This window comes from Plectrocnemia conspersa, unplaced genomic scaffold (assembly GCF_051122295.1).
Source record: "Plectrocnemia conspersa isolate PC_06_02 unplaced genomic scaffold, ASM5112229v1 ptg000014l, whole genome shotgun sequence".
Taxonomy (NCBI): Eukaryota; Metazoa; Arthropoda; class Insecta; order Trichoptera; family Polycentropodidae; genus Plectrocnemia; species Plectrocnemia conspersa.
Window position 1 is genome coordinate 10886341 of NW_028277178.1, and position 26343 is coordinate 10912683.

Genomic DNA, 26343 nt, shown 5'->3' on the forward strand with positions numbered 1-26343 from the left:
GGCTAACCCTATAATGGTTAACTACAACCAAATTGTGTGATTTATTATAATTTATTTTAATGAAATTTGCCATTCTAAAAATTTTTCAGAGATAAAAGATTTGTTATACTGTATTTTATTTTGCGATGTTTGAGAAGTAAAACTTATAACATATTTATCAGAATAGTAAAAGCAACCTAATGTTATTAAGTAATTTTCACATAAAAAGCGGAGTTTGACCATTTACACACAAGGTCATTTTCGTGACATTTATTTTGTCCCATATTAATTACCTTATTGACTATCTTGAGCAACACTTTACAGTAATAAAAAGCAATAAATTGTATTATTACTACAATATAAACAAAAAATGATACATATTATAACAGAGAAAAAAATCATAAAATATTAAAATCAATAATAATTTAGGAGGCGTAGCCCTAGGGGTGATTGGCTTTTTATTAAGTTATATTTATATGTGAAAAATGGACAATTACGGCGTAACGTTTCTTGCAATTAAGGTGAAGGTGGCGCAGGTAGTGATGGCCGTAGATGATGCTCTGGGCTCTCCTCGAACGGCTGGTAGTTCGGGAGTTCCAGGAATGATCTTTTGGTCTGTCGATGGGGGCGCGTGGCTGGTTCTTTCGGATGGTTGCTGATAGGTCATCTGCGTCGCTGGCTGTCTGCTCGTCTCTGCCCGTCTCTTGCTTCAGGCCGTCTCGAATGGTGCCTCCGCCCATCTGCCCTTTTTTGTGTGGACCTATTTGTGTGGTCGCCACAATACGAACTAAGCAAGTGCAAAATAGCGTGAAAAAAACAGCCGAGTTATAATACAAATAATTTTGCCTTATATAAAATAAGCACGCTGATCACTAGGTTTAAACAAATATTTATGATGCTATATATGTATTTTCCTAAGCAAAAATCTACATAACATGTTAAATCAAAATTAATTATACACTGAAATCGAATTATTCTGTTTGAAACATTATATAATATATGTGTACTAACTAATAGGTACAATATATTTTTTAACGGTCAACCAAAAACGAGAAAAAAAAAATCCGTTAAGCCACGACCGACCAAAACTCGAATAAAATCAAACAGTATGCCTCCGACCTGCAAACACATTAAGGGGTGGTTGGTGTGTTAAAAACAAGCGCAGCTTTTATCGCCGTTCCGAATATGTATGCAAATTACAGCGTTGCAAACATTCGATAAGGGCTAGATTATTGAAATAATTCAGCTAGCACCAGCGCTTTTGGCTTTCGGACCGACTAAAAGTCATAAAAGGATCAGATGTATTAATTAAGTCTGGTGTGCGTATAGTCGGTTCGGTACGTTTACCCCGAAGTCGGCAACCTTCCGCGGGAGGACGTCCCAATAAGGCCCATTATCATATCACACGAGCGTCTGCTCTGGGACCTCATCGGTCAGGGAAGGCCAACCAAAGCAAATCAAGAGTCAAAAATAAGTATTTACCAAAACAAATCAAAAGGTGTGCGACAAGGATATGCATTATTATTCTTTGAAAGATTAATTAACATACACGCTTATTTCTTTTGCGGAAGCTGAAACTGTAAGTTGTGGAAATCCTAAGTTAGTTCTGACGCAATCTGTTTTAAGAACGTGATGGCTCAGCGTGCGTGCACAAGCGTGTACGAGTAATCTAGATGTATAAATCATACATACTTAAGCTCATATATAATTTTTTTTTATGAACATATGATAAATATAACAATGAAAGAAAAACAGGATTAGAGCGTGATAGGCCATGAACATGGCCTAGTGGTTATCAACCGACCTTCAACTTGAAGCTGTGCTTCAACAGCCGTCGTCAAATGTATAACAATGGCCACCGGCGCGTCTGTTGGAATAAGCGTTCGCGCAAAATGCAAATGCGGCCATTAAAACGCAGAGCGCATTGTGCAGTGTGGCCGGCGGCCTCATTGTGATGCACTTTTGCAAAAGTCGTCGCTTTTGTGCCGCTGATCCGACATGTTGTCATCGCGATTGCACAAAAGACGGACGTCGACGGTGTCAGACACGTGCTCGTGTTTAACGCGACTTATTGATGTAATCGCAATTTGGCCTATTGTTGTGTACTGTGCCATTGATTTACCAATAAGGGATTCCTATATTGGTCACTAAGGTGATCCTATTGCATAAAAGCTTTTATGGTTTCAATCACTTGCACATTATTTTACAATTTAGAAGTCATCTTAATGGCCATTGTAAAAAAAAACAATAAGAAGATCAACCCGTCTTGTAAGTGGGGCGGGCCACACATACGACGGAAGAGAGATCTCAATAAATGCATTAGTATTACACGGACCACCTAATAGCATATCCGTTCAATCACAGTCGTTAATCACTCAAAAGTATCGCCGAAAAAACTACTCTTTGCTTGGAAAGGATGCGCGCAAGGCAATACATTTTACGATACGCACATTATTATTGTTCTTTACAATATTGATTACGGATGGCCAGAATATATATCTCGAACGTTTAATTTAAAGGGTGAACACGTTTCAAGGGAAGTTCAAAAAGCGATGCAATTGACTTGTAAATATCCTCATCTGTGATTCGCCAAAGTTGCTGAACCAACATTAATAAATGTGTAACAATCAGTCACATCGGTAAAAATGACACAGAGAAACGCCACGGAGTCATAGTAGCAGAGACGATCTAGGAGACTGCAGCGACACGAGAGACATCAGCGTATCATCCAGTGAGCATCGCGACCAATCCCAGCTGTTCCACAGAAATCAGACACGTCAGCAAAGACTACGACTTTTAAAATGCATTAATTTCCCATTATAAATAAACTGTTATTATTTTTTTCATGCGTCTACTTGGCTGTAAAGTCAAACCTCTTCGGCCTCAAAATTCTCAAATAAAAATTCTTGAATATATCTAGCAGAAAATGTGTGTATCCGGTTTTTTACCTGTACTCTAGATAATAAGCTTTATTTTGAGGTTTTCAAGAGTTTTCGACTTGCTGTCTAATATATTTTTACTGTATAACCATAGCTGCTTTCACAGCTTTTTGAAAAAAATTCTTGCCTTATATATTATGTAATACATTCGTAGGTGAAAAGCAACATAGCCTGATAAAAAATAGGACTTTCAGTCACGATGTTTCGTTTTAAGCCGCTTCGGGCTAACAAATATTTTTGTTACGTGATTTTCGATGATCGGCTCGGATTAATTTAGAATACCTGTGTGGAAAAAGTATAAGAATTTTTTTGTTAGTTTTTTTCTGCTCCTGTAGAGATAAAACAACCGGGTAGGAAATGTGAAAAATATTATATTTTTATGAACCTTATTTTAGGGATTTCGAAAAACATATAAAATAACAACATAAGTCATAAGTAATATTAAATATTTATTTTGTTTTTACATACATAATATAAATCATACCAGTATCTATTCGCATATGTAGTATATAGAATTTATTTTTAATAAGTAAATAAGTTCTCAGTAATATTAAAATGGGAAATTATTTGCATAATATATTATATTATAAACAATTTATTTATATATGCTAATGGTTTATTTTCCTTGAGGACAAATAGGATATTTGATATACTAATATATTTTATTGTAATTTTATTTTTAATACAATTATATATGTAATTTCGTAAAGAATTGACCTTGTTTTTTAATAAATGTGTATAATTATAAATGTATATTTAATTATTCATACATATATTATTTTATATACTACGAAACATACCAAACCTTATTGAAAGATATTATTAGAATCAATGTCTTATAACTACTAAACTACAGTGAAATTAAAAAAATACTTTTTTAGTAAAGACTATCTAATTTAATATACTTATAATGTATTATAGAATTAAAAAATGTAAGAGTTTTTAAATATTATGTCGCTAAAATCAATGGAATAATTAAATTTACCCATTATACACAGATTTTTATGTTTAATATAGTAAGAAAAAAACATCAATAATTTAGTAAATAGTGCATCTTGTTCTGCGAGACTAAACAATATATTTTTGCACGTTTTATAAAAAAATGGCATTGCACAGAGTTTCATCATCTTGTTTACTTGATACAATTTGTTACGTTTGCAGTAAAAATCTTGCGGTTAATTTATTATCTAAACAGGGACAACTGATAAGTAGTTATATTAATAATAATGCGTCGTTTAATTAATTGGATTAATAAACACGCGCAATATTAATATTATCTATTATTGAATATCAAATTGCATTTTTATCTCGTTAGTATAAAATGTAAACGATATTTTTTTAGTAAAAAATATATTTTACTGATTTATCATTGATACTTTTAAATACTGGTCTAGTAAATCGAGACTGGTTTTAAAAATTATTCATATGCATTTATAAATCGTGTCTAACGTTGATTTGTGTGAATTTATATTTTTCACATTGGTTGTTAAAAATTAATTTAACATTTCTGTAAGTTTAATGATCCATAATGTACAAATTAAATTATTTGTGGGAGTTTCAACCACATGCATAATTTGTTATTTTCAAATAAAGAAAGCAAAAGACCATAGATGGAGATCTTGTTACCAAACAATCGTATTAATAATTAGAATTATCGCATGGACCACCTAATAACATATTAGTCCCGAGATGTTAATTACCTATAAATACGTTTTTACCTAAAAAAATATATATTTTTTATTTAGATGCAAATTAGGCGTTTGCACACTTTTTGTATAAAATATTTTTTGTAGGATTTTATCCTACAAAGTTATGATACTTTAAATATTTAAAATCGCCGCCATTTTGTAAATATTTTTTTTTCATACCAAATATTAAGGGGGTGCTTAATAATTGTATAGGATACCAAAACTGTAAATATTTCTCATTAAAACAAATGAATTAAGAGCGTTAACTTTATTGCAAGTCTCAAAAAGGCCCGTATGAGGGTCCGATCGATCTGATACATTACTTGTTCTAAAGCAAAAAGCTATTTTTTATATTTTATTTCGATGCAGGTTTAGCATCTAAACGTTTAAAATTAAGCGATCTTTTACGTAAGATTTACACCTACGGAGTTATAAGTGTTTAAGTTTTTAAACTTGCCGCCATTTTGAAGAAAATTGACATATTGGATTTCGCTAGCAAACATATACAGGATGCTTAAAAATTCTACATTGTCATTGAAATTCAACTTTTCGTCGGTATAAATAAGCATATACTGCCCTTAACTATATTGCAAGTCTTATAAACGTTTGTATGGTGGGCCGATTGACTCATAATAATAACCTGGCTTCGGAGCAAAAAAACATTTTTTTTAAATATAATATCTAAGGGAAAGCTCTATTCTGTATCAAAAATTCAAGTCATGATCTATAAACACATATACATTTAAACACTTTAATCATGGCGATCCGGACTACCTTTGTCAGCGACGACTCTCCGACTTCCAAGATCTGCCATTACAAGTCCTGGTGTCAATTTAGCTGCAAAGCCAAAAAAATATAAATAACGATATCATTGGAAATGTGCTATTAAAATTGAAAAATGAAACATAATGCGCGTAACCCGTTTACGCATTATCAATTATAAATTATAAACAACACCTGAGATTTTTTTTTTTTTTTTTTTTAAATGTTTATTTCAAAAATAATTTAGTTTTATACAAGTTATAAATTACATGTTTCTGGCTTTTAGCCATTATCATGTTTACAAGCGAAATTACAATAGTTTAAATAAAAATAGAGGCAACAATATGCAATATTTAATAAGTAAAATTTAAGGAGAAAATACTAAAACCTTTATACAATAAGAAAAAGAAAATAAAATAAATAAAATATAAGATACATAATTAAAAATAACACTTACGAATTGGGGCTATTGAAGTCGCGGTTACAGATTTGCTATCAAAGCATTATGTGCTTAGGCATTTTATGTTTATACTTGAAATTTAGTGTGACTTTGTCATAGTTACCAATTTTTGCAATTAATTTATTATTATGTTCACGCGAGATATTTTTGTAATAATTTATCGTATTAGTAATAATGTGATTTTTAATTGTAGGTATAGAATATCGAGTGTGGAGTTTCTTTAAATTAGTATAATATGGGGTGTTATAAATTATTTTTACAGCTTTATTTTGAATTACTTGTAACTTATTAAAATTATTTTTACACGTATTACTCCACACTGGGCAAGCGTATGTTAATATCGGTCGTATTAATTGTTTATATAATAAAATTTTGTTTTTAATCGTCAACGCGCTTTTTCTGTTAAAAATGGGTCTCAGAGCTGAAATGGCGGCAAGCCCTTTAGACCGTACTTCTTTTATATGCTTTGTATATTTTAATTTAGAATCTAAGTGAAGACCCAGATACCTAACACTCGTTTTCCATTCAATGTTTTTGCCCTGCTCGGTTTTTAAAGGCGGAGGCAACGGTTGCCGGCGCATCGTAAAAATGATTGCCTCAGTTTTATCATCGTTTATTTTTATTTTCCACTTTTTTAAATGTTTATTTAAGTTATGCAAAGATTTTTGTAGTTTTGTTGCTATTGGTTTAAGACCATATGAACTAGTTAAAACGGCCGTATCGTCCGCGTAAATAGAGAGACTGGTGTTTTTTAAAATTGGAATATCGTTTGTATATATTATATAAAGATACGGCCCGAGTATGCTCCCCTGAGGAACCCCGGCTGGTATTTTACGCGGTGTCGAATTATCGTTATTTAAGGAGACGACATAGCGACGATCTTGGAGGTATGATCGGATAATTTGTATCAGATAGTGTGGGGTTTTGTACTTATCTAGTTTGTATACTAGCCCTTCATGCCACACAGTATCAAATGCCTTCTCTACGTCTAACATTAAAAATCCTGTGCTTTTTTTCCTGTTAAAATTCGCAGAAATGTGCTCCGTGAGTCTATTAAGTTGATGCGTTGTTGAGTGTCCTTCGCGGAAGCCAAATTGTTCGTCAATGATTTTACTATTTAGACACTCTTTTAAACGTGATAAGATAATCTTTTCAAATAATTTACTTAGGGACGGTAGTAAGCTAATCGGTCGGTAATTTAATGGGATGCTATCAGCTTTACCGGGTTTTTTTATCGGAATTATTTTTGCAACTTTCCAAATACCTGGAAAATACCCAATAGATAAGCAAAAGTTAAATATGTTAGTTAGGAAATGAAAGCATTTAAATGGAAAGTTTTTTATTAAGATGTTATCTAATCGGTCAATTCCCGGAGCTTTATTATTTTTAAGTGATTTTGCAATGTTATAAATTTCGAACGGGGTAATTTCGTTAATAGTTTTCTTATCTATTCTAGTTTTATCAAGTCTTTGAATTGAACGATCAACTTTGCTCTGGGTTTTTAGATGCGTATAATTTTGCGTTAGCACATAGGATGTAGAGAATGCATTAGCTAATACCTCAGTTTTTTGTATGTTCGAGGTTACTATGTCGTCTCCATTTTTTAACGGCGGAATGTCTGAATATTTATTTTTAATTGATTTAGCGATTTTCCATAATGAGTTATCTGCTGGATTTAGTTTTTTCAGTTTACGCGACCATGAATCATTTTTAATTATTTGGATTTTTACGCGGATATCACTGGTTAATTTATTTAATAAAGTTTTAAGCTGGGGTGATCTATTTTTTTGCCATTGCTTTTTAATTCTGTTTTTGATTTTTATATATTCGATAATTTCTGGAGTTAATTTTACTTTATTTGGTATATTTTTACGCGTCGGTATAAATGATAGTTTACCCAGCTCGATTAAATTTGTAAAAAAATTAATATCATCGTCAATTTGCCTGGTGTTTTGTAAAGTGTATATCTGTGGAGCGCCGTGTAGACGACATTCAATGAAACTTCTAAAACCTTTCCAGTCAGCTCTTCCGTAGTCAAAAAATATTTCAGGGATGACCTCAACATCGCCTTCCAGAGCAAAAAACACAGGAAGATGATCCGAAGATAGAGCTTGGATGCAGTGCATCCCCGAAATTGGCGTAAAACCTTTGACTAATGCGAAATCAAGAGTTGATGGAGACATGTTATTAAAAGGATAGTGTGTGTGTGAATTTGGAAAGTGAATATCCGTGTCAGTATCGTGCAAGTAGTTAAAGAGCATGGTACCGGATCGATTGGTACTAGAACAATTCCAGTGCGAGTGCCTGGCGTTGAAATCTCCGCTTAATATAACAGAGCTTCCAAGTCCAAGCACAGCATCTAGATCACTCTGCAACAATTCGTCTCCGGGTGAGTTGTATGCGGCAGCAATTGTGATGATTTTATTATTATTATTAATTTGGATCGCGACAGATTCTAAGTTAATTACGTCGGGATTTATACGCGCGTGTTTTATAGATTTTTTAATAAAAATCGCAACCCCGCCACCTGGCCTTGAGAGTCGGTCTCTCCGGAGGCAAACAAAGTTCGGCAAAGATATTTTAACGTGCGGTTTAAGATACGTCTCGGTAACTATGACAATGTCAATTTTATACTCACTGATCAATAGCTCCAGCTCGCCAGTTTTGTGTCGAATTCCACGTGAATTCCACGTCAGCAAATTCAATTTCTTCTTAGAAGAGGACATCAAGGTACTCTACCATCATGATGGCTATCTCCATTTTGCTCGCACACTTGCCAGCTTTGACCCGAATCTCCTGAAGTACGAGGAGCATCTTCCGTAGATCCGAGGACGACATGGGGGCATCCTCTGCGCCGGTGTTTGGTGCTGCTGTCGGCTCTGGTTGTGATCTTTGAGCCTGCTTGAGATTAGCGGCCGCAGCTGAGAAGTTCTTAGCCGGTTGGGATGGGCGGAGTGCGGGAAAATGCTCCTGAACTAAGTTAAATGTCGGTCCAGGTGCAGCCGGGGCGACAGCCGCGACGGTAGCTGGCCTTTGATGTCTCCTCTGAGTCTGGACGAGATACTCCTTCCTGCGAGGGCAGTCCTTGAAGTTGGCCGGATGATCTCCTTCGCATCCGATGCATTTCGCTGGTGTCTCACGATCCGTTTTCGAGCAGTCAGCGGTTGCGTGACTGCCGGTACATTTGACGCATCGTGGGGTTCGGTGGCAGTTTTTGGCTGCGTGTCCATAAAGCTGACATCTGAAACATTGGGTTAAATGTCCATTGTTACGCTTATACCTTTCCAGAATGGCCTTGGCGAAACAAACGTACCGGATGTTTTTGATTGCAGCTGTCTTGGTATCCGAAGAGAACTGAACCAGGTAGAGGCGAGAACCTCCCAGTACCTCCGTCTTTGTCTTCATTGTCGTCACTTTGACGACATTGAGTCCTTGCCTTTGGAGGTCAGCAGCTATGTCTTGAGTTGGAACTTCTGGTAGTCCTTTCAGGACAGACTTTACTGTCTTGTCCTCGTCAGTGGTGAAGGTATGAAATGGGCGATGCCCCCTCAATCCTTCCATTAGTAAGGCTCGTTGCTCGAGCGAAGAACACTGGACGGACACGTTGCCCTTTCCAGTGTAACGCAACGTGAAGTTGCTGGATTTGGTGACGGATTTAATAAGGTCCGTCGTTTGAAGATGTGAGCCCGTGACCTCCATAATCACAGGCGGAACTCTGCTTGATTTGCTTCCTAATACCTCGGGAAGCTTTTCGAACCTGTTTTGGCTCGGGGTTGGTCCGGGGCTCCTGGACTCAGTGGATGGTCTGGCAGTTTTTTTCGGAAGTTGCCATTCCGAATCTTGACTGGGGTTAAGGAACGCCTTTATCGTCCCCACAGAACGCTTACGCGTCTGCGCCTTTTTCATGGCGCTGTTGTTTGGTAGGCAGTGAGCAAAATTGTTCAGCGGCGCAGCTGGCAGGTCCGAGTGTGTACAGCAGCGCGGTCTACGCACAGAGCACGAGGTGCGTCCGTACACCGCGAAGGCACAAAGCGGAATGAACACCTGAGATTGTAAATCGCCATCAATATGTGTAATAAAACCTTATACAGATTGTGGGAAACGCTGTTCGTTCTAATATAATACATGAGTAGTGAATTGTATGTGAATGTTAAGGTCACGTCTTGCAAATGGATGTCACCTGTTTTACTCGTATTCTTAGCACCGTCAACCGCATAATATGTATCTCTGATGCCTTTTCTGTAAACGCATTTTCCAAAAATGGGTATTAAGCCATTCGTAAAAGACAGGATATTGAATATCTCAGAATTATATTAATTCAACATTGTTTGAGATGAAAAGCTTTGAATAACACATTAACCGCCTATTTAAAGTTCTATGCAATTTAATACAGACGTTATTTTATATAATAGATTTTTATTAGGATATTTGTATGTTTTAAAGTTTATGTATATACAGAGGCGTGGCAGAAAAAAATTCCATATTCCGATTTAACTTGCAAAAAAATCTAAGCTTTTTTTAACCACCGCTACAAATACTCATATAATTTATAAATAATAATATATTTTCAAACTTAGATCCAAGAAACGAAATTTTTAATAAATTAATTTATAAGGAAAAATATATATTTAAAGTACAAAAATAGATTTTAAAATTTGAAACTGTGCGGAAGCAAAATCTGGGATATCTGGGACCTTAATAATCAGTGTGATTAAAATACATATAGTTGTAGTGTTGCTTTTATATATAGCGGCTTACTGCTTGCAACATGTGATAACATTTTTATAATATATTTAACATCCCATTTTTACATGCCTTGAATTTTTTTATATAATCTCAAGCTTATAATGATCGTCGTTTAATTGAAGCAACAGCTACTTCTGTTAATCACGCACGCATTAGAACCATTAAGGCTAACTATTTCCAATTATAGCAAACCATGCGGATATGTCACGCGCAACTTAATTTAATTAATTTAATCGATCGATTTTTTTCCACACGAATACACAAATCGTATGTATTTATGTGCATTCGCTTACGGCCTGGCGAGGAAATGAAATCAAAAGTGCAATTATTCAACCACACACCGAGCAGGTGACCTTAACATTTATGGTTATGAAGATGACGTTGATGATGAGAACGCATAAACGAGAATATTGACAAGTGATGAAACTGGTTCGAACTAGTTTCTATCGAAGCATTAAATCTTAAAAAACATATTGTCATCAAGCATTTGATTTCAGATTTTTATGCATACTATTGATAAATATAATCAATTCTAGAATGTTTTCTCTAAGGTCAAGATCTTGTTTTTCATTGCTGCTAAATGGAAAACCTCGAGTTTTAGCGTAGTCGCTAAATTAAATTTCTAGGTCAAGTTCTGACGATGATTATGCAGAATGTTTAATATAAAGGTCGTGTGATAAAATTGTATAATCTCCATAGTATTTTTATTTCATTTTATTAATGTGCAAGATACAACTGGTTTGCCACTAAATATTATTTATCAAGAATATAAGAGAAACTATTATATATAGAATACAGCAACTAATAGATTATATTTATGTATAATATAGTTATACAATACACTGCATATGCGCTAAAAAGATTGTAGTAGAACTCCACTTAAGTGGATCTTTAAATATAATTTTATTAATCAGTAATTAAAGTTATGTCTTAAATTTAAAAAAAAAAGCAGAAAAATTTAATTTATTTAAAGCTAAGTTTAAGCTCCAGATTATCAGTATAGATTTTTGAAGTAAAAACTTGTAGCTATTAGACTACAAATAAAATAATACTCAGTATTTATTATATTTTTTGTTATAGAAAAGTATAGAATTTGCTGGTGTAATTATTTCTATGAAAGCATACGTTTATATTAATTTTACATAATCATTTTGCACATAATAAAGGCTTATGTTGATTAAATATATAGTTTAATATAAATATATGGTTATTGTCAATGTTCAGTATTTATATACAGCACTCAGTATCAAAGCTAATTAACTAATGTGTATAATAATGTTCAGTACAAATATTGAAAGGTCAGTATTTATATAAAATAATCAGTTTTATTATAAAAGTTTAAATATAATGGTTCTGGAGAATTCCTTTGCTTATTAATAATATCGAACGTCGACAAGTCGATAGCTAAAAAACGATTTATATTGTAGAGAAGCCAAAATTATGATTGACTAATAATGTGAATTTTTCTGTCTATACTTTTTTTTTAAATTAAACCTGTACAGTAGATAAATGGTGGAAGTTGGTGATTACTGACATGAAATACGTATGTTCGAATTTCATATAAATCTTATTTCCGATCGATCATTACATATTTTTTAAGCGCTTTATCACGTGATAAAAAATATAAGAAAAGGATTAAATTTATTGTATCTATTAAATATATTATATTAATAAAATTTGTCTTTTTCTTCTAATTTAATTTATTTGATTTTCTAATTTTATTTGCATGTAATTTTAAATTTATTTATTTTGTTAATATGTATATTTATTTATTTTACGCATATGTGTTATTTTATTGATCAATTTCTGTGTGCGTGCGCGCGTGAAATCGTATTACGTCTCCACTCGCAAAGTGAGCACAAGTTTGACATTTCGGCAAAAGTTTCATATATTAACATTTGCATATCATTTCAGATCTCTCAACAGTGCTCCGTGGGATTAAGCGAGGTGCCCAAATTAAATGGAAAGGGCTGCTGTTTGTCTTGCAAAATGAAAATGGGAGATGCGAAACAGAACAAATGTATATTAGTAACTCTTGAAGAACTCTCTTCTCTTTCTCGCTCTATCTCTCTTCGGCTACCAACCGCTCTCTTTGCAATCTAAATATTTAATTCTGTTTCGATTGTTTTTCGAATGAGAACTCATCGTGCCTCTTCTTATTTAATCGCGTTAAAATAACGCCAGGCAAATATGACTTGAAATTAAAATTGACGTAAAATCATAATATTGCGAATTTAAGGCTTTTACGCGGCTCGAAATTGTCAATTTGGAAATCGCTTTTGTATTTAAAATTATTTGTTGAAGTCATTGATATTTTATTTTATTTAATAAGAATCTGATGTTATTGCATTAAAGCTCGTTACAAAAATTGCTTAGTATATTGTCATAAATGTGATTTTATGTTTTAGTCGATCTTATCATGTTAAAACAACTTCTTCTATTTTTGATAATATTTTTGCTAAAAAATAAATTTATATCTTACGTACGTAATTTTATAAATTATATTAAATATTAAATATGCTAATAGTTATCTTGCAGAACAGAGTTCTATAAGCTTATTTTGTTTGATGAGCCCCAAAAATAATTAAAATGATTTGCTTTGCAATTTAATTGGCTATTTATGTTCCTCACAATGTAATCAACTTTTTACGCCGAAAAATTGTTATCTAGATAATGACAATGAAATAACATACACAGCAAAATAAACTAATAAAATAATAACGACTTAAACAAAAAGTGCTAAGTTAATAAAAAAAACTAAAGTAATACTATTTATATTCATAACTATTTTAATAAGTTATAATACAACAATTTATTTTTTCTTTAAAAAAAATATAGAGCTACTAAAAAAGTATTATAACAAATAATATAAATGCAATATTAAGTTAAATTAAATCCACAATATTAATAAAAATATGAAAATTATACAATTAATAAATTTAATTCCTATTACATAAAAAGCTCGTTGTTTGTCTCATTCGCCAGAGATGACAGAAACCGCGTAGTGCGGATAAGCTCGGCGCCGACGAAAAGCTCTGCCTTGGATGGTCCCCTTGACATCTCATCTCTGGCTTAAGCTGCGGGCCACATTTCTGTTGTCACCGTGGAGGAGACAAGCTCTAAAATTGCCACGATTGAGGAAACAATTCTTTGTCGCCGGATAGCGAGTGGGTCGACAAAATAGTATCCAGAATCTTCCGCATGCACTTGAAAAGTGTCTGAAATTAGACCGACCTCGCTCTTCGGATTCCCAAATTCTAGGTCAACAAAGTGTTACACAAACGCTGTGTTATTTCATGATGAACTTTGACGTCACTGCGATAAAATAATTTTATTGTTTTGCTTTCAATTATGGAGGACAGCCCTATGTCATTGTCATTAACAGTGCATCATTGTCTACTTTACCAACGAGGTTTTTCCAACCTTCGCATTTCTATTTCTCATTATCATTCTGATAAATTGGATTGATAATTTTAGAATATGAAGACAAGGATATGCAAATACTTTAACATAATGCGTGGTATCCTATTATGATAATTGACGTAAAATCATCATTAACTAGTTACTCGATTTTATTAGATTGTTATTTGACACATCGAATATATTATCATAATAGATGCATATTTAATATTTTACTATTATAAATTGTAGTTTATTTAAGAGTTTTGATCAACATATGTATTTACATTTATTCATAAAGTATTATAAAAAAACTACAAGAATACACGAATAATCTATTGTATATTAATATTATCTATAATCAACTACAAACATATGTATGTTATGAGGCAAAAAATAATTACCTATCTCGTTAACTTATTAGGTAAATATTTTAAATCTGTGTGCTGCAAGGATCAATTCCTGGTCCATTGCTGTCCAAGTCATTAAATAACGATATGATACGATAATTTAAATTAGTTTTACGAATTTAAAAAAATAATACATATGGGCCATAAGCAATTTTTGCTATATAAATATGTTGTTATATATTATTTTTTATTAAACGTTTATTTCAATACGATAATTCATCTTAAAAACAATTATTAAAAACAGTAAATGCTCAACTTGTTCGAAAACAATTTCATCTTTAAAATTTTGTTATAAGCTACAATTTAATAAAAAATAAGAATATAAAATATTACGTTGGTTACAATTTGAGTAAAAGAAAATAGAAAAAAGTCACAACAGAGTATTATTAATTTAAGTACATTAACCTACAGATTATCCAAATAATGGTGATTCCACATTATTGTTTATTTAAATATAGTGTGCAATTATTGAAGGCTGCACTATCATGAGGTAAATTTTAGGCTTAGATTTTGCCAAACAATTCCATAAATAAAAGCTTAACAAACAATAAAAAGATAATATAAAAATATTTACAGAATTATAAATTTAAAAAAATAAAGCCTATGATAAAAATAATTTATCAGCCAGCAATAAAGCGCCCTTGACCTTATATGATCGCTTCATTTATATTTTCGTTGCAATTGGATTAATAGTTACGGAAATATTAAAAAGAAAAATTTCATATGCATTTGACGGATAAAATGACAAATTAAGAAATTATATACGTTAACTGACGTTTCATTATTTTTAATAAATAAATTATCGGCGGTTAATTAAAGAATATGTGAACTTTCCGTTCGACGAATTGCGGGGTCGGTAAATTTTCCATTCGACGAATTTACCAGTTGGTGAATTTTCCTAGAGCTGCTAAATTAATATGATTTAACATTTTGTACTTAGATTTAAATTATATGTTGTTTATATCGTTTTCTTCGATATATGATATTGGTGGGTTAATCTGGTTATACGATATATTCTTATGTATGAAAATGACAAAATTATTTGATTGTTGGTATTTATAGTCTATTATTAAGTTTAATAAGATTAGTATAAAAATATGTTTTATATATTATTTTTAAAACTTTATTTTAAATAGCTTGCAATTTAAAAAAATGTATAACCTGTATTACTCCACACCGGATAGGAAAATGTAACGATGAGTCTGATTAATTGTTTGTATAAAAAGTTTGTTTTTAGTTAGCACGCTTTCTTTTAAATATCGATCTAAGAACCGCAATGAAAGCAAGCTAATTCTCAAATGTGTTTATTAAATTTTAGCTTAAAGTCCAGGTATTTGATGCTAGATTTTTAACTTATCACTTTGGAGTGGAGTTGTCAAAGTTTGTCTGCGTTTCATAATTATAATTGCTTTTAATTTCCCACCTTGCAAAAAGAGATAATTATAAAGTCAAAACACAATATTATTTTATTCAAATAAAAAGTCGGGAACTTGTAATATTGATGTTATAATATTCAATCTTTATTTATTACCACAAAATGAACCTTGAAAATAAACCACTACTTTTCCTGCAATTCATTTGCAGTTCACCGATCTAGTTGCGGTTTTGTTCTTATAAATTATATTTATTTATTATGTATTTAATATTTTTTTGTAATATAATATGACAGATATGCTGTGTTAAATTTGTTTATTATTAACCTATAAAATAAATTTATAATATTTATTTATGTATCTATGCTTATTGAAAATAATTGTAAACCAATATTTTTTTCATTTAAACTGTGTATATTGTAGTAATAAAAACTAGCCTTATTTCCCCATCTAATATATTAAAATGACATTGATTTATTTTTATCTCAGAGAGTTACCGACAGATCCTTATTAAGATCTAACATAAATTTAAAAATTATTAATACTACTAGTTATATTTTTCAGTCCCATACTGATCAATATAAGAATATCAATAAAGCTATTTCTTAATATATATTGTGATGATTGGCGATATATTTTAGTTATTTTAAATCTTCCAGATTCCTATTCCAATTTTTAATATAAATAAAATCTGATTCTTAAATTTATTTTAATGTAAATTTTAGATTGGATATAGGGTGCTTTGTATAAATTGGTTGGTTTTGTGAGTAAGAAATTAAAGCGATTGATTTTTTTAATAATAATACTAAATTATTATTACCTTCTCCCAATTATGTATTATTAAATATTGCATAAAAAAATATATAAGAGACTAAATTACCAACAAACTTCTGTATGTTTTAATAAATTTTACATTCTCAATTCATTTAACTTAGCGATAGCTACAATTAAAAAATAAATACAGACCTCTAAATAATTTAATCTATATTTTAGACTTGGAATTTTTTCCTAAGGTGAATGTCACTCGTACGTAATTTCTTGAAACAAACTCTGAACTGATTTATTTAGCTAGTACTTTTTTCAATACTCAAAGCTGCACTTCAAGAGATGAGAAACAGGATTCATAATTTTAACACGTTATTTTCCTACCGTTATGTGCGCATTGGGTGTCAAAAAAAGATAAAAAATTCATTCTTAGGTTCAATAAAATGATTAAAGTAACTATATTAAAGAACTAAAATCACAAGTTATAAATTAAAGTATAGCTGACTTCATAAAAAACGATATATAAATAGATTAAACTTGGCAATAAATTGCTACATTAAATATTATTTATCAATTTTCTGTTACAAGAATAGTAAGAGAAATAATAGTTCCTATAATATTGTTTCAATGCTTGATTGCTTAAAAAAAATATTTTAAATAATATTAGATAAAAATGATCTTAACACAAACAAATTATGAAAGACATCCCAGCCGTGTTTTTGGAAAGCATGAAATTCGTGCGAGCTTTTGACAAGCACCACTCTCGTCCAAATTACTACACTTCATCCGCACAAGAGAGATTAGTTGCTCTATGAAATATATACAACGTCTCTCCCGCTGGGATGACAAGTGAAAATATGAGATACACTTTTTTGTGTGGCCAGATATAATATTTCGTGACACAAGAGAGATATCACCGATGTTCTTGTTAATGCTTTAAAACAGTTACGGCCGTGTTCCCACCGTACCACTTATTATACTATTATACTACGCGAAACCTATTAGAAATTCACGTTGCGTCGTTCGAGTTTTACGACATTGTGTTGATGATTGTTAACACGATGGTTGAGGTCGAAACTTTTTGGTAGTGCGTTAATGTTTTTTTTTTATTTTGTGAATTTTGGATAATACCAAATTCCGGAGACAATAGCGCTTGGCCTCTGTCTCAATTTTGACACGGCCTTTGTTTTAGTCAAAGTGTCGCAAATGATCGTGAGATTATTTCAGTAATATCTAGGAAAGTGAGTAAGGTTAAGGTCCGAAAATAACAAAGCCAATTTTTCGTCATGTTTTTCACATGTCAATCACATCATTGTTTAATTGTTGTTTTGATTTGTAAATATGTTTTTAACTATCTACCTTCGAGTGATTTATTAAATGTTAACCCACCCATAAAAATATTTTACTCAGTGATGAAATAAGTTCTTTCATAAGCTTCATAAAAAGTAGTATTTCAATTTCTGGATCTACAACCAACCTGACGTTAAAATGCACATAATAAAAAGGTGTATATGTAGTGTAAGATAGGCAAGTATACGAATTGTTTTCTGAATATTTCAGGTAATAGACTGAGATTAAAGCACCTTTTAAACAGTATACGCAAAAACCTTCGAAATAATTTGATTTTAGCATTTTAGTTGATTTTTGAAATTGTAATCCGACAATAAATATTATTTCAGGCTTGTCACTCAGCTGTCAAGAGCACGAAGTATCCGCTTTCCTTTAGGAAGCAAAAGCGAGGGCGGACCCTTCATCGCCAAGAGTGCCTTATTAGAATCCCAAAAAAGGAATTTTAAGAAAATTAATTGTCATTCTCACAACAATAAAGAAAAAAAATATTCACTTTCCGGCGAAGATTTGTGTCCTTGTCAGATTTTTGCCCAACTGTTTATCGTCGTAATAATTTCGGTTCCATTATACGCTCCGGTTGAACCTTGTATAAATATGTATTATCTGCACTATGGGCTACATGATAAAAGTGCGGATTCATCAAGTTTCTTAATCGTCATCCTATTGTCGTGTTTGTTTTGGAAAAATTCCCAAAGGCGGAAAGGGCAATGTTGGATACTGCTTTTTGGCAACTGTTACCAACAAGGAAGTCGCATTAGATTTGTGCTTTCGGTTTTGGATACGTACCCGAAGGTCGGACATATTAAAAAAAAAGGAATATATCATAAACCATTTGAACGATATAGTGAAACGATAAAAGTATATTTTATATAATTAATAAACAACATAAGAATCGATACCGATCGATAATGCTAAACTTTTTATTGTGGTTATTATACTAGGATTTTATTACCTCGTTAATACCATATATGTAAACTAGAATGAAAGGAAAGATTGTTGTAAGTTCACGTATTTGAAATTAAAAGATGTTCAAGGCGAATGAGTCGATCTATTGGTGAATCATGATTTTGCAATATAATGGCAGCTTAAATGGAACAGCAGCACTGTCACTAATTTAACTAATGGCAAAAAATATTTTTATTAATTGATAAAGTAAATTAAATAATAAAGATGTGTAAATAAAATGAAGCTAAATGTAATTTAGTATAAGTGTTTAAAATGCGATATATCATAAGTAGCAGTTATTGTTAAATAGCAATCGAGAGGTTAAAGGTCAAATCATAGGTCCAATTTGAAATAAAATTATATCAGGTAAAATTAGCTCTTTTTATAAAAAAAAAGTTTTTTTATAATTTATAACCAGATTATTTTTAAACCACTAGTGACGTAAGGATAATGTCTTTTTAGTTAAATTATAATACTTTTAATTATAAAATAAATATTATTTATATGCATATTTTGCTTAAGATTAAAATCGAACATTAGTTTAAGGTTGATTTTAATCCTACCTATTTTTTAATAACACAAAATGGCAAATAAATTCGACTTTAATACAAAATATAAAATTTCAATTAATTTTTTATTGTAAAAATCAGTACAAAATTAAACAAATCAAGATACTTTCTTGCAAAAATTTGTATTTTAACGAAATCTATGTATGTATGTGTTTTATGTATAAAAAATATAAAAACAGTATTATGAAAAATGACTCAAGCAAGTAAAAAATATATCCAACAGTAATAACAGTACAGTAAAAAAATAAACATTTATTTATTAAATAAAATTAAATCATAGAGATGCGAATAAAAATGTTTTATCAAAGTAAAAGGGATCTACAGAATGTTAAAAATTTTGATAACTAATATATTTTACATATGTACGTAGGTACAAAATTTAATTATCTAACATTTCTGATAACAAAGAGTAATTGTATTTTATTCATGAAAAGCTATTTCGTAATTGTTATGAATATAGTATTTTATAAACCTGGGATAGCCAATTTTTCAGACCTTATAATAAATGCATTATAAATTTTACTATATAAATAAAATTATATATAAGATATGAATACTTACTATTATAACAACATGTTTTTATATCAAATCAACAATCGAAAGAAGTTACTGTTGACCAATTAAACATTGATTGTGCACGTACTATTCGCTTAACGTTATCCAAGGCCAAGTAGCAGTGAAAACATATACATAATACATATTTTTCCTTGACGTAGATCAGAAACACACTCAGCAGAATCCCTTAGAGAGATTCATTTTCAATTTTATTCAAGTCACTGTGACTAATTGTAAACACAATTGCGCATTTACAATATATATTGCACGCATGAATAAAATACTTGCAGTTTATTTATTACTTTATACGCATATCATAACTGATAGTTTATAATTAATTCATGTTACATAATTTAATACACGGGATCGATAAATACCACTGAATAATTAATTGACTGTGTGGAATAATCTCGGTAACATCTATAAATCACAGAGTTAATACTGCCATCTATCTAAATAGGGAAATACCTATGTTATGTATATATAACGGTTTTCAAATATAACATCTAATTCCACAAAATGAACTACTAACTCTATTTGATATGGGTTAACACTAAACTTTCAACCTAAGCCACTTCAATGTTGCCATCCCTCTCTCGCCCTTATGTCACCGAACAAACAATCCATTTGTTTGGATCATGACAGGGTTAGCACATTTTTTCTTGCTTTCCGTTTCACTTATGGTGTCTATGCTTGTGCGAATATGTACAGAAATATATTCATATACAGATTTATTTTTACTAATATTATTTTTGATTTCAATAAAAATATATACATACATATGTATGTAAAATTTATAAAGTGGTTTTAAATTTTTTAATAAAATTGTAAAATGTGTATTATAATTTAATATACCCTATTCAGTTTCTTACGTTTAAACCAAACAGAGCGTATTTGTAAATTTATAAAATTACCTCATTGTACAGTGCAGTTGCATCTTAGACTGAAATGATATTCTAGTGGTTTTTCGTTGTCCTTGAAAAGCAGTTGGATTTAATTGAACAGGTTTATGGTTTTTTTTTTAATTTAAAACCTATTATCGCGTTGTGAACCAGTAAATACTTACAGCAAAACAACTGTTTATTTATAAAATGTGTAGAAGGAAAAAGATTTATAGTCAATAAATGCGAACTACTTACAAAAAATGTTTATGCTTTTTTTGACATAGATGCTCACACAATCAGCAAAATAATTATTAGTTTTTGTGCATTTAAAATCATCGAGCAGGAGAAACAAATTGCTAAAACACCTCTCTCAAATGATATCATAAATTTTATAATTAGGGAAATATTTGCGATGCTTATAATTAAGTCATAGAAAACATGCACTGGCGATGGACCTTACATTCTAGGTATAAAATCTGTCTTTTTCAGAGCTACCAAAAATTGCCTTGATGCAGTCAGCGGTTTTGAGTTAACTGCTTATATGACTCTCATAAAGTTACACCAAGTAAGTTGGGTTTAAGAACTATCAAAATATCTCTTTTTATATTATCACAAGATACAAACTTTAAGTAACTTTTTAAGTAAAGTACATCTTAAACTTATAAATACTTCTGTATTAACTGTAATAACAGCAAAGAGCTTAAGATAACTGAGACTTTAGCAATTATTGAAATTAATATTAACTTACATTCCTAATGTGAATGTTTTAACATGCAAAAGACAATCGTTAGTTATGTTCTTATAGACGCAAATTGTCAAAACACATTTCGTTGAACTCAGTTTGATATTTATAGCGCTAACATTTATCGTATCCGTAATTGTCAGGAAAATCACGAGTCTATATCTTCTTACCATATTCGGCGGGAGCGTTGTCCTCGAATGTACAATATAAATCACAAACCACACTATTATATTTATAATAAAGCTTATTTTTACGCCATATACATATATGTATTGTCGTTCATGTATTTATAACAGACAAGGCTTAAAAACATATTAGTTTATTATCGTGCTGTGATTATTTCAAGTGACCTTTGAAGGTCGCTTAAATTAAACGCTGTTGTTTTGAAGGAGTTTTCGTAGGTACGACGAAGGATCAAGTTTCCTTATTGTCAGGTTTCTGGTTCAATGTTTTATTACCGACTAGGTTAGTATGTATGTGTGTATTGCGGTAACGAGACGCAAGGGAAATCACATGGACCTGTACAACATGAGTTTGCATCATGGTGCTACTATATACAGCACACAATTTAATAGCGATGGAAGCTTTTCATAAAAAAGATCGCAATACGATAATTTGTATAACCATTTATGACCACTTTTTCTGTGTTATCTCATATATTTATATAATATAATATTAAGTTGAAAATCAGTGTTAAATACACCATCGTAAAAGCTGAAAAACTGATAATAAATAATAGTACTGTGCAAAAATCTGCCACCTTATGCCAAGTTATGAATAAAAGAAATAGTAAATTACACCTCACATTGAAAAATTAGTTCTTACATATTAAAACATAAAATATAAACATGTACAATTTTTAAATTTTAATCTTATCAAAAAGTACACGATGATGAAAAACATTAAAAACATTTTAAAATTAACAATTTTTATAACAAAAATTTTAAACTTTAAAGTTTATCATAAATTTATATTATTGATAATATATTTTCACAACCAAAAATGTGAAGAATACATTTTTAAATTAAAATAAAAATAACACAGTGTATGTCCAAAACATTTTTTGCACATTATGTTACATCATTTGTAATTTAAATATATCTTTTGAACATGCGTAATTTTATCTACAAGTGGATGAACAACTACCACGTAAAAATTGGTTTATTATTATTGTATCTAAAACTCGTAACTCGTATTCATTATTGAGTGACGGCTATCGTCGTCGTGCAGGGAAATTTATTACTATATAAAGAAAAATACTGATTTATTTGAATATATTTGTAAATAGTAAATATTATGAATAATGTAAATGATAAATTAAGTATATTTGAATTTATTCTTCCTAAGGCAATGTTGCTTTATATGACTATAAATATTTTTGCACAGTACTATATATATAACATTACACGAAAAATATTTTTACAGATATATCCATAAATAAAAATAAGCAAACATGTATCGCTTTTTATCAGTAAAACTAGATGGCAGCACGCACGCGCAAATTTATACGTATCCGACGAGAAAAAAATACGTATCGCTATCGAAATACGTGATAAATGGGATATAACCTGAATTGAACAAATTGTTACGGAGGCTCTGCGAAAATTTTGCTTCATATCCGGACCCTCGCTTATCACTGACCGATCTTAACGTTTTGTAAAATACACGCATCCCCTTATTTGGATATAGTATAAAATACAATACATTTTTTTCTATTACTTATGCCACGGCAGTCAAAAGTGATTCATATCAACCAAGATAGATAATTTATGTTTTATTTTACCGAATAAATATTTATAATATTATTATAATATATACATAACAGTAATGTATACAATTTATAAATTATGATTATAATAATAACATTAAGCTGAATTTTATTAGTATTATTTCTAAGTAAGCTATTATTATTTACATGTAATAATGTTGAAATAGTGCTCTAATATAAATATTGTTCATAGTATTTCTGTAATTAAATAATCAAAACTTGAGTAAAAATTAAGGTTTATAATACAGAATATATCAAGTGTAAATGCAAAAAATGATACTATTGTGCAACAATATTACATATGCTCAATGAATCAATATAACAAAAGTTACTGAATTAGGTTGAATAGAAAAGTATTAAATAAAGATCAATACTGCTTCAATATTTGGAATGATTTAAAGAATTTTTTTAGTTCTTATCTTATTATGAGAATGCCATTATTATAAGTTTTAATCCATTAATACAGCTTATGATACGAATTCGATTATGTATTGTTTGCCAGCAAACATAACATTGACCGTGATTAAATTAATAACACCTGTTAATGAACCTGCAAGGGGAAAGTCAATGTCAACAATTTGTTGTGTATGAAAATAATAATTAATATGTTTTGAGATAAACTATCAAATTTGCTAAATGTGAAATGTTATCTCCAAAAACATAGTGTAACGACCGGCAATCTCCTTGACATTGTCGAGGTCGTGGTGGTTGTGATTCTGACGATTGCCTGACACGCAGAATCTATATGACTTAATAGTCTAATAATATCTCTTGGTGGAAGTCCAGGTGTGGCAAAAGTGTACTTTGACAACAATGTGACCTCTGCGGTCCAAAGACATAGGAAAGATGGTACGTGACGAGCGCTTGATAATTTTGTGCATGTGTTGAATTCAGCGATGTAAAACAGGAGGCTTGCGATCATATTATAAATTTATGTATATGATTAGATAGCAACAACGCTTATCGTTACCAACACAGAATCACTAGTAAGGCAAGATGCATTGGAGTATTTTTTTATTATTTTATTCACATGATTCCGCATGAGAAAGAAATAATTTATTGTACGGTTATAATTTGATACATTAAAATTATAAATATAATACATGTAATAAGTACACTTAAAATATGTATTATTAAATTTAAAAATAAGAAAAATAAAAATAGGAAGCATTTCGTTTGAGCCATAAACGAAGTAGGCATTTTAGACATGAAATACGGTTTTAAAAAGCTCCAATCGCGTAATTGTACAGGAGTGGACTATAATTAAGAACTGGCTTATCTCCTTGATCTCCTTTGACTAATTTTCAATTTTTCACTTAATAATATACTTCATTATTTTCTGATTTGTGGAGATGTACGAAAGTCACAGTCCAAAAAGTTCAGTCAGTTAATAATATTACTCACATGAAACATCACTCACATGGTTTTAGGAAAGATGTGTTTTTCAATGAAAGTTATTTAATTTCAATACAAGTTTATTGCTTACAAATTATTAAGACATGAATGAGGGGGCTGATGAATTTTTCAAATTTTAAATACATAAAAAATATGTATTTAATATTTTGTATCAATTTGTTTAAGTTTACAAATACTTTTGACCTTCAATTGAATGTTTATTTTTTTCATATCGTCGTGTACATACTTATTTTTAGAATATACGAATATTATTATGGAAATAATAAACTGTTTTAAAAATACTGTAATAATTTATTATTTCAATCGATTGAATTTTTTCTTCGCTTTGGGTACTGATAATTATAAAATTAGATTAATTAGAAAACTTAATTTTTTACTTTAATAGAAATTTAGTTATTAATATTTATTATCTTTATAAATTTTTATATGTAGGATTAGATTATTTCATATATATAATAACGATAAATAAGATGGTTATATATTATAGAAATATTTCTATTTGAGATGTCTATAGATACGTTTTTTATAAATTAATTTTAGATGTATTTTATTTTAAATTAATTTAATTCTTTACAATTTTTTCCGTTAGATATCTTTCAAAATAATAATTTCAGACATTTTTTTTTTACTTACGTATTTGAATATTGCAAATAGAATAATATGCGCGTAAGAAATATATGGATTATGCTGAAACCCTTTTCATAATAGTTGCAATCTGTATCCCCTTTACACGATTTTTCCGTGTGGGAGTTAGAATGTCCTCAGCTCAGGAAGATTATATTTTAAATAATTATGGAATATACATTAATTTTATTGATATTAATTTTTACAACAGTGATCTATTGTTAGAATATCAACTAAACCGTCGTTACGTCAGAAATCGCTAATAATACTCTTTAAAATTTTCATAAATATATTTTCTATTGAAAGCTATAAGATTTGTTTTAACCCAAAACATTAATTTTTAATCGTTTTCTGAAATAGTTGTACAGGTTATTATTTATTAATTTTATTAAAGTAGTATTCCTTCAAGAATACGTATTTAAACGCGTATTGTATACGATTACATTAGGGTTTGGTTTGACCCACGTCTTTTATGTATTGTATATGAGTGTTTTTATATTGTTAGGATTGATAATAAAATATGAAGTTATTGAACGTTTGTGTATAAAGAGCAATAAAATATTATTTTAAGCTCTTGATTTTTAAAACCTAATTAAAAATATTTAACACATTAAAAAATTATATTATAAAACGGTAATCCATTACGATAATTTTAGATAAAAAAAATATTTTTAATTTATATTTAAGTTTGCAGTCCTAATTAGCATGTTCTTATATCTTATTGCACTAAATAATTTTTTCATAACACTTTTTACTTACATTCGCAATATTATAAAGTGCCAATGTAACACGGGCAAAGTAAAATATGAATATTAAAACATTACGAAGCATTCAACTACATTGTTTTTGCAGTAACTCAATCCTCCTGGAGGTGGTGACTTAAAAACTTTTTAACCGAGAAGATTGCTTTTCAGTGTAATAAACTTTATTACGGCTGCAAGGATGTGCACTTAAGGAGCGACAGAGTAG

The 26343-nt window shown here is 30.3% G+C and overlaps 1 protein-coding gene across 1 annotated transcript; it reads right to left on the reverse strand.

Moving 5' to 3' along the window:
- Positions 1-6446: 6446 nt before the first annotated feature.
- Positions 6447-9862, reverse strand: LOC148226199 (uncharacterized). The gene is made up of 2 exons (XM_088203784.1): positions 9142-9862; positions 6447-9069 (listed from the first exon to the last, which is right to left on the reverse strand). Exons 1-2 carry the CDS (start codon positions 9732-9734, stop codon positions 8541-8543), a joined length of 1122 nt encoding a protein of 373 aa, XP_088059910.1. The 5' UTR covers positions 9735-9862; the 3' UTR covers positions 6447-8540.
- Between the last annotated feature and the right edge of the window lie 16481 nt (positions 9863-26343).

What these genes read in the sequence shown, in the direction of transcription:
- LOC148226199 (XM_088203784.1), bottom strand. Translation starts at nt 9,734, where the DNA reads ATGAAAAAGGCGCAGACGCGTAAGCGTTCTGTGGGGACGATAAAGGCG. An exon ending in GCTGCAATCAAAAACATCCG is followed by an intron (nt 9,070 to 9,141) that starts GTACGTTTGTTT and finishes CCAATGTTTCAG; the next exon opens with ATGTCAGCTTTATGGACACG.